This window comes from Salvelinus fontinalis, chromosome 25 (genome assembly GCF_029448725.1).
Source record: "Salvelinus fontinalis isolate EN_2023a chromosome 25, ASM2944872v1, whole genome shotgun sequence".
NCBI classification, from domain to species: domain Eukaryota; kingdom Metazoa; phylum Chordata; class Actinopteri; order Salmoniformes; family Salmonidae; genus Salvelinus; species Salvelinus fontinalis.
The window spans coordinates 19654342-19670443 of record NC_074689.1 but is presented as its reverse complement, the minus strand read 5'-3'; the positions used below and the strand labels follow the sequence as shown (position 1 = coordinate 19670443).

The 16102-nt window shown below is 48.2% G+C and overlaps 1 protein-coding gene across 1 annotated transcript in view; it reads right to left on the bottom strand.

The window, feature by feature from the left end:
* Positions 1-4914, bottom strand: part of abcc13 (ATP-binding cassette, sub-family C (CFTR/MRP), member 13) — a 31009-nt gene extending 26095 nt beyond the window's left edge. The window contains exons 1-11 of the mRNA XM_055881539.1: positions 4473-4914; positions 4033-4344; positions 3633-3810; positions 3226-3480; positions 3075-3140; positions 2786-2923; positions 1880-2026; positions 1693-1753; positions 1238-1298; positions 395-455; positions 24-243 (exon numbers count right to left, since the gene is read on the bottom strand). Coding sequence (XP_055737514.1) covers positions 24-243; positions 395-455; positions 1238-1298; positions 1693-1753; positions 1880-2026; positions 2786-2923; positions 3075-3140; positions 3226-3480; positions 3633-3810; positions 4033-4344; positions 4473-4543 — 1570 coding nt within the window. The 5' untranslated portion in view covers positions 4544-4914. The remainder of the gene's footprint in view (positions 1-23; positions 244-394; positions 456-1237; positions 1299-1692; positions 1754-1879; positions 2027-2785; positions 2924-3074; positions 3141-3225; positions 3481-3632; positions 3811-4032; positions 4345-4472) is intronic.
* Positions 4915-16102: the final 11188 nt, after the last annotated feature.

Genomic DNA, 16102 nt, shown 5'->3' with positions numbered 1-16102 from the left:
CACACACACACACACACACACACCTTGCAGCAGCCCCAGTACAGCGTAGACAGATAGTCGTGAGTCTCGTAGTTCTCTCCACTCCTCCAGCCCCTGTAGTTCTTTAGCCTGTCTGGTCCACACGGCTAACAGACCGGTCTGACACACACCCACCACACAAACACACACCTGGGATAATACAGTCAACAACACCCAGCCCCAGCCACACACATGCAGGTACAGCCGAATACACACACCGCTCACCTGCAGGGAGAATACACACACGATTATTCTGTCACTTTGTAAACGGCAAGGTTGGGATTAGAAGAGGAAAATACTGTGTTATAACAGCTGACCTCGGGACAGATTCTGTTTGTATTCTATGTGTAGATTGATCCTAGATCTGTGTACTCACACCATGTTTGGGCAGAGGTACAGTGTTTGCTTCTGTCTCTCTCAAGGTCTCATTACTCCACCTGTTAATGAGAGGGGACATTTTATGTATTTGTGTGTGTGTGTGTGAGAGAGAGAGAGCGAGAGATGGATTGGGGGAAGGGTTAGTGAAGGAAAATATGTATGTGTATATGTCGATGTCTCAGCATGCATGACCACAGATCAGATATGATGAGAGACAAGTAATACGGGGAGGACCAGGTCAGGGCTCTGCTCTGTGTGTCTAATGCTCTTATTTCTGTGAGGGGGTTAATGTTGTGGATTAGAAAGCTTTGTAATTTAGCCTTTCTAACCCCCTCAAACACGCCATGACTCTCGTGCACACACACACAACCTTTCATCTATCTCAGCCTCTGCACAAACCACTCCCTTTCCACTCTCTCACACACACCAATCTCAACCCATCTCACCCTCATCTTTGTACTCACCTCAACCCGACCTTGCTGACATAATCTCACATTTTCCCCTGCATAAACCCACCCCAACCTGACCAATCAGACCAGCACAGATGAGAGACCCTTGTCCAATCAGAGGGCTGAGATTAGTTTGGGGATGAGCCTCGGTCAGTCCCTTGATGGCCAGAGAAACTGAATCATCTCTATGTGTGTGTGTGTGTGTGTGTGTGTGTGTGTGTGTGTGTGTGTGTGTGTGTGTGTGTGTGTGTGTGTGTGTGTGTGTGTGTGTGCATAATCCAAGCCTTCTCATTATTGTGTAAGCAGGTTAGGTAATAACATAACACAGTACAGCTTAGGGATGACAGGGGACATGCTTTCTAGTTAATAAACAGAAAAAAACACACACACACCGATCTGAGTGCTCCTCGAGACAGCTTTTCTTGACCCCATTTTTTAAAAGAGTGCCATTCTCTGAAAAAGAGATTCATAAAGATTTAGAAAAAGGATTTCGGTACACACAGAGGGTAGAGGGTTGGATCAGGTCAGATTTGAAGAGTATCATGCTAATGCTAGGTAAGTGTATGTGTGTGCTCGTGTGCGTGCGCGTGTTACACACTACACAGGTGTGCTCCCGAGTGGCGCAGGAACTGCATCTCAGTGCTAGAGGCGTCACTACAGACCCTGGTTTGATTCCGGGCTGTATCACAATCCGCCGTGATTGAGAGTCCTATAGAGCAGCCACAATTGGCCCAGCGTCATCCGGGTTTGGGTTTGGCTGGGGTAGGCGGTCATTGTAAATAAGAATTTATTCTTAACTGACTTGCCGAGTTAAATAAAGGTTAAACAAATACCTGTAGTTAGTTACCTGTGTGAGAGACTTCCTGTGAGAAGAGGAAGTGGTCCAGATGACAGAGGGAGTGCCAGGTCTGTCAATCAAAAAGAAACAGGGCGGGGTTAGGCAGAAGTCTTTACTGTGTGTGTGTGTGTGTGTGTGTGTGTGTGTGTGTGTGTGTGTGTGTGTGTGTGTGTGTGTGTGTGTGTGTGTGTGTTACCTGTGTGAGGTGCAGTGCCAGGGAGGGCAGTAGGTTAAAAGGTGAGCGTAGCAGTGTGAACAGACAAACACAGGTGAACACCTGAGACGCTGTCAGAACGTTGCCATCGTCCACCAGCACATACACACCCAAACTGGACACACACACCTGTAGAGGCACAGAGGAAGGGGAGTGTGTGTGTGTTAGTACATGTTAATCATCCATCACCATATATCAGTCCTCATCTACAGTATCCATCAGTCTACAATAACAATCACAGACCAAACTATCCGATCCCAGATCCATTCATCGATAATCACTGATCCTTATCTGTGATCCGGTCAGATTAGGGTTGATCTCTGCACATTATTGAAATATCTAATATCCTTTCCAGTGCTGTATGTGCGTGTTAGGTTTGTCTCTCCAGGGCTCAGGTAGGCAGACACCAGTCTGGACAGAAAGCTGTGATTGGATGCTGATTGGATCCCTCAGATTGCATATCAGCTTCTGGGTCAGAGAGGTGGTAGGAAGATTACGACCGAAAAATGAAACGCACGCAATGTCCCAGACTGCCCACAACGCTGAGTCTGTATTAGTGATCAGCTTAGGACAGGGCTAAGCAACTACCCTCTCTATCTGGCCAGAGGGACCATGGGACACACTAAAGTAGGGGGCTTTTTAAACACAAATCCCAATTCATTAAAAAGGCTTATGCAGGTCTACTTTCTCGTCAGTGTTGATGATATTGCCACTTTTGTACTGTTTAGTGACTGAACTAGGCAGCCTTGGTCCTGGAGAGCTACAGTGTCGGCAGAGTCTCAGCTGGTGTCCCAGTCCAACACTGACCTTCAAACTCTACTGCACCTGTCTGTTAGGGTATTTCTGAGGGAGAGAGATGTCAGGAGAGGTCAGCAGTCAAAGACGGACCAGGAAAGGCACACAGACGCGGTCCAATAGGGAGAAGGCCGTCAGGAATCCCAGAATCCTCAGCGTCTCCAGCTCCTTCTCTCTGGCAATGCCCACTCTGCACTGGAACCACGCCTCCAAGACCAACAACTTCACCGTCTAGAAGGATAGAGGGAGGAAGATAGAGAGGAAGTGGGAATAGAGAGAGTTGAGTACAACAGATATTAGATAACTTAGAAAAAGAGAAAGAGACAGGAGCCAAGGAGTCTTGAGGTTACTAAGAAATTGAAAAAGAGTGTGAGAGACAGACTTTGATTCCGTTCAGCATCTCCTGCACGAGCTGCTGTCTTTCTCCCCTCACTCTCTCCTGGCTTCTCTGAGGGGGAAAAGATATTGTTACACACATACACAGGTCTGCGCCACGCAGCCAGACACACCCACAAACACACTCTCTCTGTTACCTGTAATAGCCTTGCCCTGCGTTGTACAGCAGAGGTGAGCAGTACCAGCAGTAACAATACAGCTAGTCCCGCCAGAGAAGAGGGACCCAGCTCTCTCCACAGCATACACACACACACTGTCCCCTGCACCCAGGAAGACCACAGGGCAGACAGGGAGACTGGGAGCTCTGCTAACCGTCCAACGTCAGCCCGGAGTGGGGTTAACGATGGGGCAGGGGAGGGTAGACACCCAGGAATACTGCACCGGGACAGGACCTACAGTAGAGAAGGGAGAGGAAAGAGAGAGGAAGGGTGGAGAGGTGAAGGGAAGGGGGGTGTAAGGACAAGGAGGGCAAGCATTTAACAGTGATCTTTTATTTTCTTGAATGTATGTTTACTGAGAGAGAGAGAGGTGGATGTCTCTGTACCTGTTTATACAAGGCTCCAGTCAGCGCTGTCTGAACTCTGACCTCAGTCATCCTGCTGTGACGCTCACACACCTGCTGGACCAGGGCGTGGCACACTACAGTAGCCAATAGTGCCAGGGCATGGGTAAGTCCAGACCAATCAAAAACAGGCTGGTTCTCACAGTAGAGAATGCCACACCTGGGGGACAGGTGAGGCGGTGCGGTGTAAGGAAGAGGGTATCTATCACCTGTGTATATTCTTGCCGAATCTAGAGGTTCTGTGCTCTTACACTTTTATAAATGCTTTATTACATTTTTTACAGATTCATTCAGCAATATGGGAACAATATGCATTTGAAGATAACGCCACAGGAAATGTGTACCTTGGTGTGTCAATGAGCGTGTTTATGTGTGTGTGTACCTGAGGGCCTGAGGGGGCAAGAGGGCCAGTAGGTCAGAGGTCATCCTCAGCAGGGTCACCTGGAGCAGTGAGGGGCGGAGCCACCCATACAGATGACACAGCAGGGCGGGGCCAGACAGGTGAACACCTGGGTGGGAGGTGTTTCCACCCAGTGACTCCTCCTCTCCTGACTCCTGGCTATGACTCTGTCCCTCTGTCCTCCAGTGCTGCTGCTGCTGGAGGGCTGAGCATAAACTCTGGGCTGAGTCCTCATCACCAAGGCAACACAGGTCCGACAGCTGTAGCCCCCTCCTATGGCCCGCTGACACGACTCTGACAGCAACCACAGCACAAAGGACATCATCAATCAAAAAATCTGGCAGTTACGTAACATACATCAGATACATTATGTTTAATGATAATATTGCATCTAATGTGAAAATGTTAATATTGAGTGTTACCTGATAATCCACCAGTAGGACAACCGGCTGAGGAAGGAAACATCCCTCTCCAGAGTCGGCTTCTGTCCCATGCAGGGAGGGTGGAGAGAGTGGCAAACTCATTCAACTTTAACATAGGCCTACTGTTCTTTTCACCAGTTAACCCTCAAAAAGTGCAAATAGGATTAGACTACTCTTCTTTTGTTTTCTTTAATTTTGGGTAAAGGGAATAAACGAGTAGTCTTTAATACATTGTGTTATTATAGGCTATAGCTTCTGCTTTTATTGATTGCTGTATACATAAAATGTATCATACTTAACATTGTTTAATTTCTGCGGAGATAAGCTGTGAACAGTCTGTCAGTCTTATTTTAAAAAATGTTTATGAACCATCCTTTTAAACCTGTGACCTCTTAAAGCTTAGGCTACTTGTATATGGCCTCCGTCGTCGGTAGCGAGAACTCCGAACAGACACTATAAACTCCACAGAAACAACAAAAGAACAAGAAAAGAAAGAACATAAAAATCGAAAAAATGGAACTCACCTGTTTTCCGCCCCATCTGCCGGAGAGACGGAGAGACATACCTGCGGAAGGACGCACACGCCAGTTTGGCCCGGAGCGAGGGGATGGAGTGGAAGAGGATGGAAGACAATAGCTCGCGGGGTGAATTGTCTAATATACTAGTATGTCCACATCTGCACGCGGCCACAGCAGCAGCAGACTGACAGCAGCACGCGACATTAGGCTATGATCTGATCCATTTCATAACAGAAAACAACCTGAAAGCACGATATAAGCCACCATTTGTCCATTTACGCCTGGTGACTTCTTTTCTTTGTTGTTTGCCTTTGCAGTTTTTAAATATCCGTTCCCATTGTCGTTGCATGGCTATGACTGAGTGAATGAATTGATGGATGTTGAAGGAGCGTAAAGCGTGTCGTTGAATCCCGCTGACGGCCTGCGGGAGAGGTGCGCGGCTAGGGGCGTGTTTTATGGCCGTCAAAATTCTGACGGAGTTCATGGGCTGCGTTTACTTAGGCAACCCAATTCTGATCTTTTTTTCCTCACTAATTGGTCTTTTTACCAATTGCATCAGACATTTTCAGTGCTGATCTGATTGGTCAAAATACTAATTAGTGGAAAAAAGATCAGAATTGTGCTGCCTGTTAGGACCGAGCTCATAAAAACGGGTTCCATTAGATAACACAGCCACAAAGACTGACTCCCCAGTCACAAAGTAAAAATTGGCACACACAAAAAGGGCGTAATTTAATGCAGGGCTGCCAAACTTTGAAGAATGCTTGGAGTGAGATTTTGCCCAGGTGGGGTCTGGGGGTCCTCCCCCAAGAACATTTTACTGTTTTAAAGCTAATTTCCTGGAATTCAATGTATTTTGACATGGCTTATGACCAGGGTGAAAAAAACACAGGTCAGGTGTATTCAGAATGCTTTGAACATTAAATGAACACTCAAATTTGGAGACTTTGTTATTTTTAGATTTTTGGCGGATTCCATTTTTTGTAACATATTTTCTCAGTGATGACATCACAGCTATCTCAAGCTGGCAGAGTGTTTAGTTCATTACCATGTGCAGCTCACCACTGTCTATCTTGTATGGATAAATTGACAGTTAATTGGATAATCACAGCTGAGTGACATGGCACAGAATCGCAAACATTGTTAATCTCCAATCAACATTAAAGAACCCTAAACTGAAGAAGTGTCTCTCTCACCGTCTCTCTAATAAGAGTACAAACTCCATAACTTCACCTACTCAATCAGTGTATAAATTCCAGAGTCATCAACCTCTAATTCATGGTCTTTCAGAGTCGGATTGAGTAAACCATCCGAAGAGATTGATCCAACACATACGGACGCACCTGACCCATTCGTGCGGCCCCGTTTACAGAGAGAAAGATATCCCCCAGCTCACCTGGGTGATTATGCTGTTGAATATCTCCCTTACCAGGAACAACGCCTATCCACAACTCAGGCACCTCCATCATTAGGATGAAAGCGTAGTAGAGCGGACATCCGACCAGAGAGGAGTGCTAACAGATCCAGATATAGTGCCCGCTCATCGGTGAGCCGCTTCCCAGATCTATCCCACTTCCAAGCAGCTACAGTGGGGCAAAAAAGTATTTAGTCAGCCACCAATTGTGCAAGTTCTCCCACTTAAAAAGATGAGAGAGGCCTGTAATTGTCATCATAGGTACACTTCAACTATGACAGACAAAATGAGAAAAGAAAATCCAGAAAATCACCTGGTGGAAATTAAGTATTTGGTCACCTACAAACAAGCAAGATTTCTGGCTCTCACAGACCTGTAACTTCTTCTTTAAGAGGCTCCTCTATCCTCCACTCGTTACCTGTATTAATGGCACCTGTTTGAACTTGTTATCAGTATAAAAGACACCTGTCCACAACCTCAAACAGTCACACTCCAAACTCCACTATGGCCAAGACCAAAGATCTGTCAAAGGACACCAGAAACAAAAATGTAGACCTGCACCAGGCTGGGAAGACTGAATCTGCAATAGGTAAGCAGCTTGGTTTGAAGAAATCAACTGTGGGAGCAATTATTAGGAAATGGAAGACATACAAGACCACTGATAATCTCCCTCGTTCTGGGGCTCCACGCAAGATCTCACCCCGTGGGGTCAAAATGATCACAGGAACGGTGAGCAAAAATCCCAGAACCACACGGGGGGACCTAGTGAATGACCTGCAGAGAGCTGGGACCAAAGTAACAAAGCCTACCATCAGTAACACACTACGCCGCCAGGGACTCAAATCCTGCAGTGCCAGACGTGTCCCTCTGCTTAAGCCAGTACATGTCCAGGCCCGTCTGAAGTTTGCTAGAGAGCAGTTGGATGATCCAGAAGAAGATTGGGAGAATGTCATATGGTCAGATGAAACCAAAATATAACTTTTTGGTAAAAACTCAACTCGTCGTGTTTGGAGGACAAAGAATGCTGAGTTGCATCCAAAGAACACCATACCTACTGTGAGGCATGGGGGTGGAAACATCATGCTTTGGGGCTGTTTTTCTGCAAAGGGACCAGGACGACTGATCCGTGTAAACGAAAGAATGAATGGGGCCATGTATCGTGAGATTTTGAGTGAAAACCTCCTTCCATCAGCAAGGGCATTAAAGATTTAACGTGGCTGGGTCTTTCAGCATGACAATGATCCCAAACACACCGCCCGGGCAACGAAGGAGTGGCTTCGTAAGAAGCATTTCAAGGTCCTGGAGTGGCCTAGCCAGTCTCCAGATCTCAACCCCATAGAAAATCTTTGGAGGGAGTTGAAAGTCCGTGTTGCCCAGCAACAGCCCCAAAACATCACTGCTCTAGAGGAGATCTGCATGGAGGAATGGGCCAAAATACCAGCAAAAGTGTGTGAAAACCTTGTGAAGACTTACAGAAAACGTTTGACCTCTGTCATTGCCAACAAAGGGTATATAACAAAGTATTGAGATAAACTTTTGTTGTTGACCAAATACTTATTTTCCACCATAATTTGCAAATAAATTCATTAAAATCCTACAATGTGATTTTCTGGATTTTTTTCCCTCATTTTGTCTGTCATAGTTGAAGTGTACCTAAGATGAAAATTACAGGCCTCTCATCTTTTTAAGTGGGAGAACTTGCACAATTGGTGGCTGACTAAATACTTTTTTGCCCCACTGTATGTGGAGGAAGGAATGAAGCTCATGGAGTTTAATGACCTACAATGTCAGCTAGAACAAGATCACAACCTCGACGTAGAGTGTTGATGCATAGCTGCCCGAAGCCAGTGAAGCTCAGCGACAACAGGAAGAAGCTCATCATCAACAGGAGGAAGCTCACCGGGCCCGAGGAGCAATAGCTACACAACTGAACAGGCAGCGGCATCTACAGAATGTATCTAATGAGCTAGAGCTAGCCAAGCTTGTCACGTCTTTTCTTAAAGAAAGAGATGAAGGTGTTGATGCAGCCAGAACCCAGATAACTCAGTCAGAGGAGAGGGGGCCCTCATCAGCTCCATCTGATGAATTATGTGACAGCTTTGAGTCTATCCCACTGACACAACCACACCACGCCAACCTAGGAGAAAGAGGCGGAGCTTCACATCATCTCAAACTCTGCGTTGTGCCAAAGAAGCAGCTGTCGATGCCACGCTTGGAGCTGAGTGCTGCACTCACTGGGGCTCAGCTGGCCAGTGTCCTCCAAGGAGAAACTCACCCTGCCTATCAGACAAGTCATCCTTTGGGCCGATTCCACCACAGTCCTTCATTGGCTCAAGTCAGAATCTTGTAGATAAAAGGTTTACGTAGAAACTCATGTTACATAGATTCAGAACCTTACGGATGTAGTCAACTGGAGGTACAGTATGTGGATACCGCGAACAACCCGGCAGATGACTTCACTCTGGGCAAGACCTTGAAAGAGCTGGCCCAACCACATCGATGGCACCAAGTCCCTGAGGTCTTCCAACACTCAGAAGATCAGTGGCCTTCAATGCCTTCTGCTGACCCGGAGCCTGATGACAGCGAACTGAAGAAATGAGCCTTCGGTGGACATGTGTCTGTCAGTTCCAGTCCTCAGTTCCCAGATATCAGCAGTTCTGATACATACAAAGACCTCATGAAGGCAGCAACTAGATCCTTACACAGGGTGACCGATCCACACTCCAGTTCACCCAGCGATGCAGTTGACTGCAGCGAACCAAGCAGGCTCAGATGGAATCATTTCCTGAAGAGGTCAACGCCATCATGTCAAACCAGTCTATACCTTCTAACAGTCATCTGGGTCCCTTGTCTCCTGAGTATGATAAGGATTCAGGACTCCCTAGAGTTGGCGGTAGACTGCAAAGAGCAGAGCACCTGGAGATGAATGCTATGCACCCCATCGTCTTGGAGTCGCATCATCCGCTGACCAAGCTACTCATTCAAGATTTCGACTAGATTCTCCTCCATCCCGGGCCCAGAGAGGGTTCTGGTGGAACTGTGCCGTAGATACTAGATTCTGCGGGAAAGAGAAGCCATCCGGAAGTTTCAGCACACCTGTTTGCAATGCCAAAGATGGTGCGCCAAACCTGAAGTTCCAAAGATGACCTACCTCCTGCTCTTCTGCGACTGTACAAGCCACCCTTCTACTCTACCGGAGTGGATTGTTTCGGACCATTTAATATAAAAATCGGACGTTGCAACAAAAAGAGATGGGGCATCATCATACAGATGCATGACCAGCCGTTTTACCCACCTGGACCTCCTGGAGAGCCTGGATGACGATGCCTTCCTGATGTCTCTAAGACGCTTCATAGCACATCGAGGCAAGCCTTTCGAGCTTCTTTTGGACAATGGTACGAACCTTGTTGGAGGAGACAGAGAACTGCGAGAGGCCTTCAAAGTGATGGCCCCCCACCTGAAGGAACAGTTGGCCGAACAGAGGATAACATTCCGGTTCAACCCGCCAAGCGCTCCTTACTTTGGTGAAACATGGAAAAGAGAGGGGAAATCAGTGAAGACTGCATTTCAAGGTTATACTCAAGGAACAGACTGTCACTGAAACCGTGCTCCGCACTGTGCTTACCGAAGTGGAGGGAATCTTGAACGCAAAACCTCTCGGGTACATCTCCTCCGATGTCGCAGACCCAGATCCCGGCACACCGAGCCGCCTACTTATGGGATGCTATGACTCTTCTCTTCCTCAGGTTTTCTATGACTCCAGTAACATGAAAGAGAAACGCCGCTGGAGGCATAGCCAAGTCCTTGCCGATCACTTTTGGTCCGAGTTCATTCGCTTTTACTTGCCAAGTCTACAGGAAAGACAGAAGTGGAGGAAGGATGGAAGAGAAATTACTATGGATCAAGTGGTTCTCATTATGGACCCTGGTCTGTTGGGATGGCGACTCATACTTACCCCGGAGCTGATGAACATATTAGGACTGCTGCTATCCTGAGGAAGTGTCTCTCTCACCGTCTCTCTAATAGGAGTACAATCTCCATAACGGTAAGGAATGACGCTGGAGAAGAGAAGCAGGTGCGGGGAGTTAACATTTCATTTTGAATGGACATGCAACAGGACAGGAACAGCGTCAGAACTAGGAAACACAAAGACGGATGACAATCAATCCCGAAGCAGGGAACAGAGCTAGGAAACAGACAGATATAGGGAAGGAAATTACAAAAGTAAATGAGTCCACGTGAGTTCAATGAGCACTGATGCTTGTGACGGAGAAAGGCAGGTGGGCGTACTGAAGGTGGCTTGAGTGCGTAATGTTGGGGAGTCTGGTGCCATTGGGCGCCAGAGGGAGGAAGAGCGGGAGCAGGCATGACAATAACTTCACCTACTCAATCACTGTATAAATTCCAGAGGCATCATCCTCTAATTCAGTTTGACACTTTATTCAGACAGTAATGAAACTGGATGGTCAGACAGGCAAATGGGAGAAACAGTGGGAAGGTCAGTGGGAATGCTCTGCACAGGAAATACTAATATTAATGGCTGATGTGTCACGTTCCTGACCTATTTTTATGTTATTTTGATTATGTTTAGTTGGTTAGGGCGTGAGTTGGGGTGGGCATTGTATGTTGTGTGTGTTTGGTTAGTCTATGGGTGTTGTATGTGTATGGGATAGTGTTTGTTAGGTTGTCTAGTTATGTCTATGGCTGCCTGGATTGGGTCTCAATCAGAGACAGCTGTCATTCATTTGTCTCTGATTGGGAGCCAGATTTAAGGTAGCCATAGGCAGTAGGCTTTTGTGGGTGTTTGTTTCCTGTGTCAGTGTTTGGACCACACAGGACTGTTTAAGGTTAGTCACGTTTGTTATTTTGTAGGTTTAAGTGTTTTCTTGTTGTTTCATTAAATCATGAACACTTACCTCTCCGCATCTTGGTCCTATCCATGCTCCTCCTCGTTTGAGGAGGAGAACTACATTGACAACCTTGACAGAAACACCCACCACAAGAGGACCAAGCGGAGTGGAGAAGGGCAGCGACAGCAGCAGAGACAGACAGAGGAATGGACATGGGAAGACGTCTTGAACGGCAAGGGTTGCTACACATGGGAGGAGATCCTGGCTGGAAAGGATCGCCTCCCATGGGAACAGCTGGAGGCAGCGAGGAGAGCAGAGGCAACCGGAGAGAGGAACCGAAGGTATGAGGGTACGCGGCTAGCACGGAAGCCCGAGAGGCTCACCCAAAAATTTCTTTGGGGGGGCTAAAGGGGAGTGTGGCGAAGCCGGGTTGGATACCTGAGTCAACTCCCCGGGCTTGCCGTGGAGTGAGAGGGCGTCGTACTGGTCAGACACCGTGTTATGCGGTAAAGCGCACGGTGTCCCCAGTACGCGTGCTTAACCCAGTGCGGGCTATTCCACCTTGCCGCACTGGGAGGGCTAGGTTGGGCATCGAGCCGGATGCCATGAAGCCGGCCCAACGTATCTGGCCTCCAGTACGTCTCCTCGGGCCGGCGTACATGGCACCAGCCTTACAGGTGGTGTCCCCGGTTCGCCTGCATAGCCCAGTGCGGGCTATTCCACCTCGCCGCACTGGCAGGGCTACGGGGACCATTCAACCTGGTAAGGTTGGAGAGGCTCGGTGCTCAAGAGCGCGTGTCCTCCTTCACGGTCCGGTATATCCGGCGCCACCTTCCCACCCCAGCCCAGTACCATCAGTGCCTACACCACGCACCAAGCCTCCTGTGCGTCTCCAGAGCCCTGGGCGCACTGTTCCTTCTCCCCGCACTCGCCCTGAGGTGCGTGCCCTCAGCCCGGTACCTCCAGTTCCGGTACCACGCACCAGGCCTAGAGTGCGCCACGAGAGTCCAGTGTGCCCTGTTCCTGTTCCCCGCACTCGCCCTGAGGTGCGTGCCCTCAGCCCGGTACCTCCAGTTCCGGTACCACGCACCAGGCCTATAGTGCGTCTCAGCCGGCCAGAGTCTGCCGTCTGCCCAGCGGTGCCTGAACGGCCCGTCTGCCCAGCGCCGTCTGAGCCATCTGTCTGCCCAGCGCCGTCTGAGCCATCTGTCTGCCCAGCGCCGTCTGAGCCATCTGTCTGCCCAGCGCCGTCTGAGCCATCTGTCTGCCCAGCGCCGTCTGAGCCATCTGTCTGCCCAGCGCCGTCTGAGCCATCTGTCTGCCCAGCGCCGTCTGAGTCATCCGTCTGCCACGAGCCATTAGAGCCGTCCGTCAGTCAGGAGCCGCTAGAGCCGTCCGTCAGTCAGGAGCCGCTAGAGCCGTCCGTCAGTCAGGAGCTGCCAGAGACGCCCGTCAGTCAGGAGCTGCCAGAGACGCCCGCCAGTCAGGAGCTGCCAGAGACGCCCGCCAGTCAGGAGCTGCCAGAGACGCCCGCCAGTCAGGAGCTGCCAGAGACGCCCGCCAGTCAGGAGCTGCCAGAGACGCCCGCCAGTCAGGAGCTGCCAGAGACGCCCGCCAGTCAGGAGCTGCCAGAGACGCCCGCCAGTCAGGAGCTGCCAGAGACGCCCGCCAGTCAGGAGCTGCCAGAGACGCCCGCCAGTCAGGAGCTGCCAGAGACGCCCGCCAGTCAGGAGCTGCCAGAGACGCCCGCCAGTCAGGAGCTGCCAGAGACGCCCGCCAGTCAGGAGCTGCCAGAGACGCCCGCCAGTCCGGAGCTGCCAGAGACGTCCGACAGTCCGGAGCTGCCCTACAGTCCGGAGCTGCCCTACAGTCCGGAGCTGCCCTACAGTCCGGAGCTGCCCTACAGTCCGGAGCTGCCACTCAGCCCGGACCTGCCGGAGTCCCTCAGCCAGGACCTGCCGGAGTCCCTCAGCCAGGACCTGCCGGAGTCCCTCAGCCAGGACCTGCCGGAGTCCCTCAGCCAGGACCTGCCGGAGTCCCTCAGCCAGGACCTGCCGGAGTCCCTCAGCCAGGACCTGCCGCCCCTTATCCCGGTGTTGCCCCTTATCCCGGTGTTGCCCCTTGTCCCGGTGTTGCCCCTTGTCCCGGTGCTGCCCCTTGTCCCGGTGCTGCCCCTTATCCCGGTGCTGCCCCTTATCCCGGTGCTGCCCCTTATCCCGGTGCTGCCCCTTATCCCGGTGCTGCCCCTTCATTTAGGTGGGGTTAGTGGGAGGGTGGTCATTGGGAGGGGGATAAAGAAGCGGGGATTGATTATGGTGGGGTGGGGACCTCGTCCACCGCCAGAGCCGCCACCGTGGACAGACGCCCACCCAGACCCTCCCCTAGACTTTGTGCTGGTGCGCCCTGAGTACGCACCTTAAGGGGGGGGTTCTGTCACGTTCCTGACCTATTTTTATGTTATTTTGATTATGTTTAGTTGGTTAGGGCGTGAGTTGGGGTGGGCATTGTATGTTGTGTGTGTTTGGTTAGTCTATGGGTGTTGTATGTGTATGGGATAGTGTTTGTTAGGTTGTCTAGTTATGTCTATGGCTGCCTGGATTGGGTCTCAATCAGAGACAGCTGTCATTCATTTGTCTCTGATTGGGAGCCAGATTTAAGGTAGCCATAGGCAGTAGGCTTTTGTGGGTGTTTGTTTCCTGTGTCAGTGTTTGGACCACACAGGACTGTTTAAGGTTAGTCACATTTGTTATTTTGTAGGTTTAAGTGTTTTCTTGTTGTTTCATTAAATCATGAACACTTACCTCTCCGCATCTTGGTCCTATCCATGCTCCTCCTCGTTTGAGGAGGAGAACAACATTGACTGCCTTGACATGATGGCAGTGGGTCTCATTGTCCATAGACTGCTTTCAAGGTAACTTTCAACTTTCAACTGCTTTCAACTCAAACATGTTGTATTTTGTCATTTTTGTTAACTATCTCTTTAAAATAGGTCTGGAAGAAAATTCTGCTAGCTCTCCAGGAGAGTTGGCCAACCCTGATCTATGTTTCCCAAGTGCTGGGTGTTTGAAAATGTTCTTGTTATAACAATTCATTTCATAAAAATCACTCAACCTTCAAGAAAAATCTAATACATATCAATACTCCTGTGGTTTATGCCTACTAGTTGAAGATCCTTGCCATCATCTTACTCCACATAGAAAAAATATGATGTGTTTATGAGTTGTGAGTCCCTCTACCATCTCTGCCTAGCATGTGCACAGTACTTAAATGTCCAAAATGACATTCTAGTCCTGGAGCATTTAATAGCCAATGCTTATTTGTAGGACTTATTTAAAACTGTCCGCGAATGGCTGCAAAACTACATAGCCTTATGTAATTAATATTCAAAGACACAAGTAGACATATCAGACACTGGGTAAATTGGGGAGAAGTGGAATAATAAAATACTGTAAATGTGGGGAATAACGGTAGGGTTTTTGCTGGCAAGCACAATAATTTCCCTTTATTTTAGCCCTTTGTTAAGAATGAGATTTGTACAACTGATCAGACTTAATAAAGTAAATTGATTGAAGACAAGATGACATAAATCTTCCCCTACACCTAACCAAATTATTTGGATATTTATTGTTCCCCTTCTAGAATCAAATGTACACTTTTGGGTTCACATTATGTTTGACAAAATCATTTCCATAGTTACAAATAAGGTCATCCTACCAAACTTCTCTGCTAAAACATACTATAGGTCTGTCTGCTGCCTTTTCATTGTCACAGCCTAAAAACCAATCTCGAAACGAGGGGACTAATGCGAGCGTGGATTAAATCGACTTTAGTACATGCTGTCAAAAGGCAGCATTCTGCAATAGGGACGGGAGTAACAGCCACCTCATTTTGTTGACAACATTGTACATAAAACAGCGCTACCGTGCTGCTCTTTTTACGGTTTTATAAACTCTCTCTCCATTCAGTTCCACTCTAATCTTGAGGGGCCTTTCTTTAAAATGTGCACCCAATTTCCTTGATCCCTTACATAACTACACCAATCACAGTGCTGTGGCATGATAGGACAATAATAGAGGTTTCCTGCGTGATGTTAAATTGCTGTCGCAGATGCTCCGATTTCAAAACGATTTGGAGCACAGTTCAAAAGGTAACGCACTATATGCAATGGACTAATTAGAAAAATAAAAGCAGTAATTTCTAACGCGTCAGATATAAGAGGTGAGGCGTGTGAGCGTGAGAAGAGGGTCAAATGCGTGTGCTTCATGGCCAATGCGTGAGAGTTGGCAGCTCTGTTAAGGTTTAGGCATTAGGTTAGCAGTGTGGATAAGGTTAGGGTTAAGGTTAGGTTAAGTTTTCAAATCAGATTTTATGAAGATAAATTGTATAAATGGGTAGGTTTAGCCATAATTATGACGTTGTGGCTGTGTTAACAAGTGACAACCAATTGAGACCGTGGCCAGCCAGCTGTGCATGCTGGTGGGATGGGAGAGATGGAGAGAGATAAACTGAATAATGTAGGCTAGTAATCAAAATTTACATAGAAAGTCCGTTTTCTTTTTGGTCTGTTGAATAAAAAAACATGGTATCTCTTTTGAGGTCAAGAGACATTTTTCGGGGGCAGTGTCTCTGCTTCTTTGTGAATTTCCCAAATGACCATATGGACAAAATGCAGTCAGTGCTCAATGAAAATAACTGTCAATTTAAGTAATCATACCCATGGGCAATGTTCAACAATCAATTAAGAATAGCCTAAATGGGACTTTATGTAAACAGTTTCTCAGAATTGAGATGAGGTTAATCAATGTTGTTTAAAAGCTGCAGGAAAAACAACAACTTGTATCTAAAGCA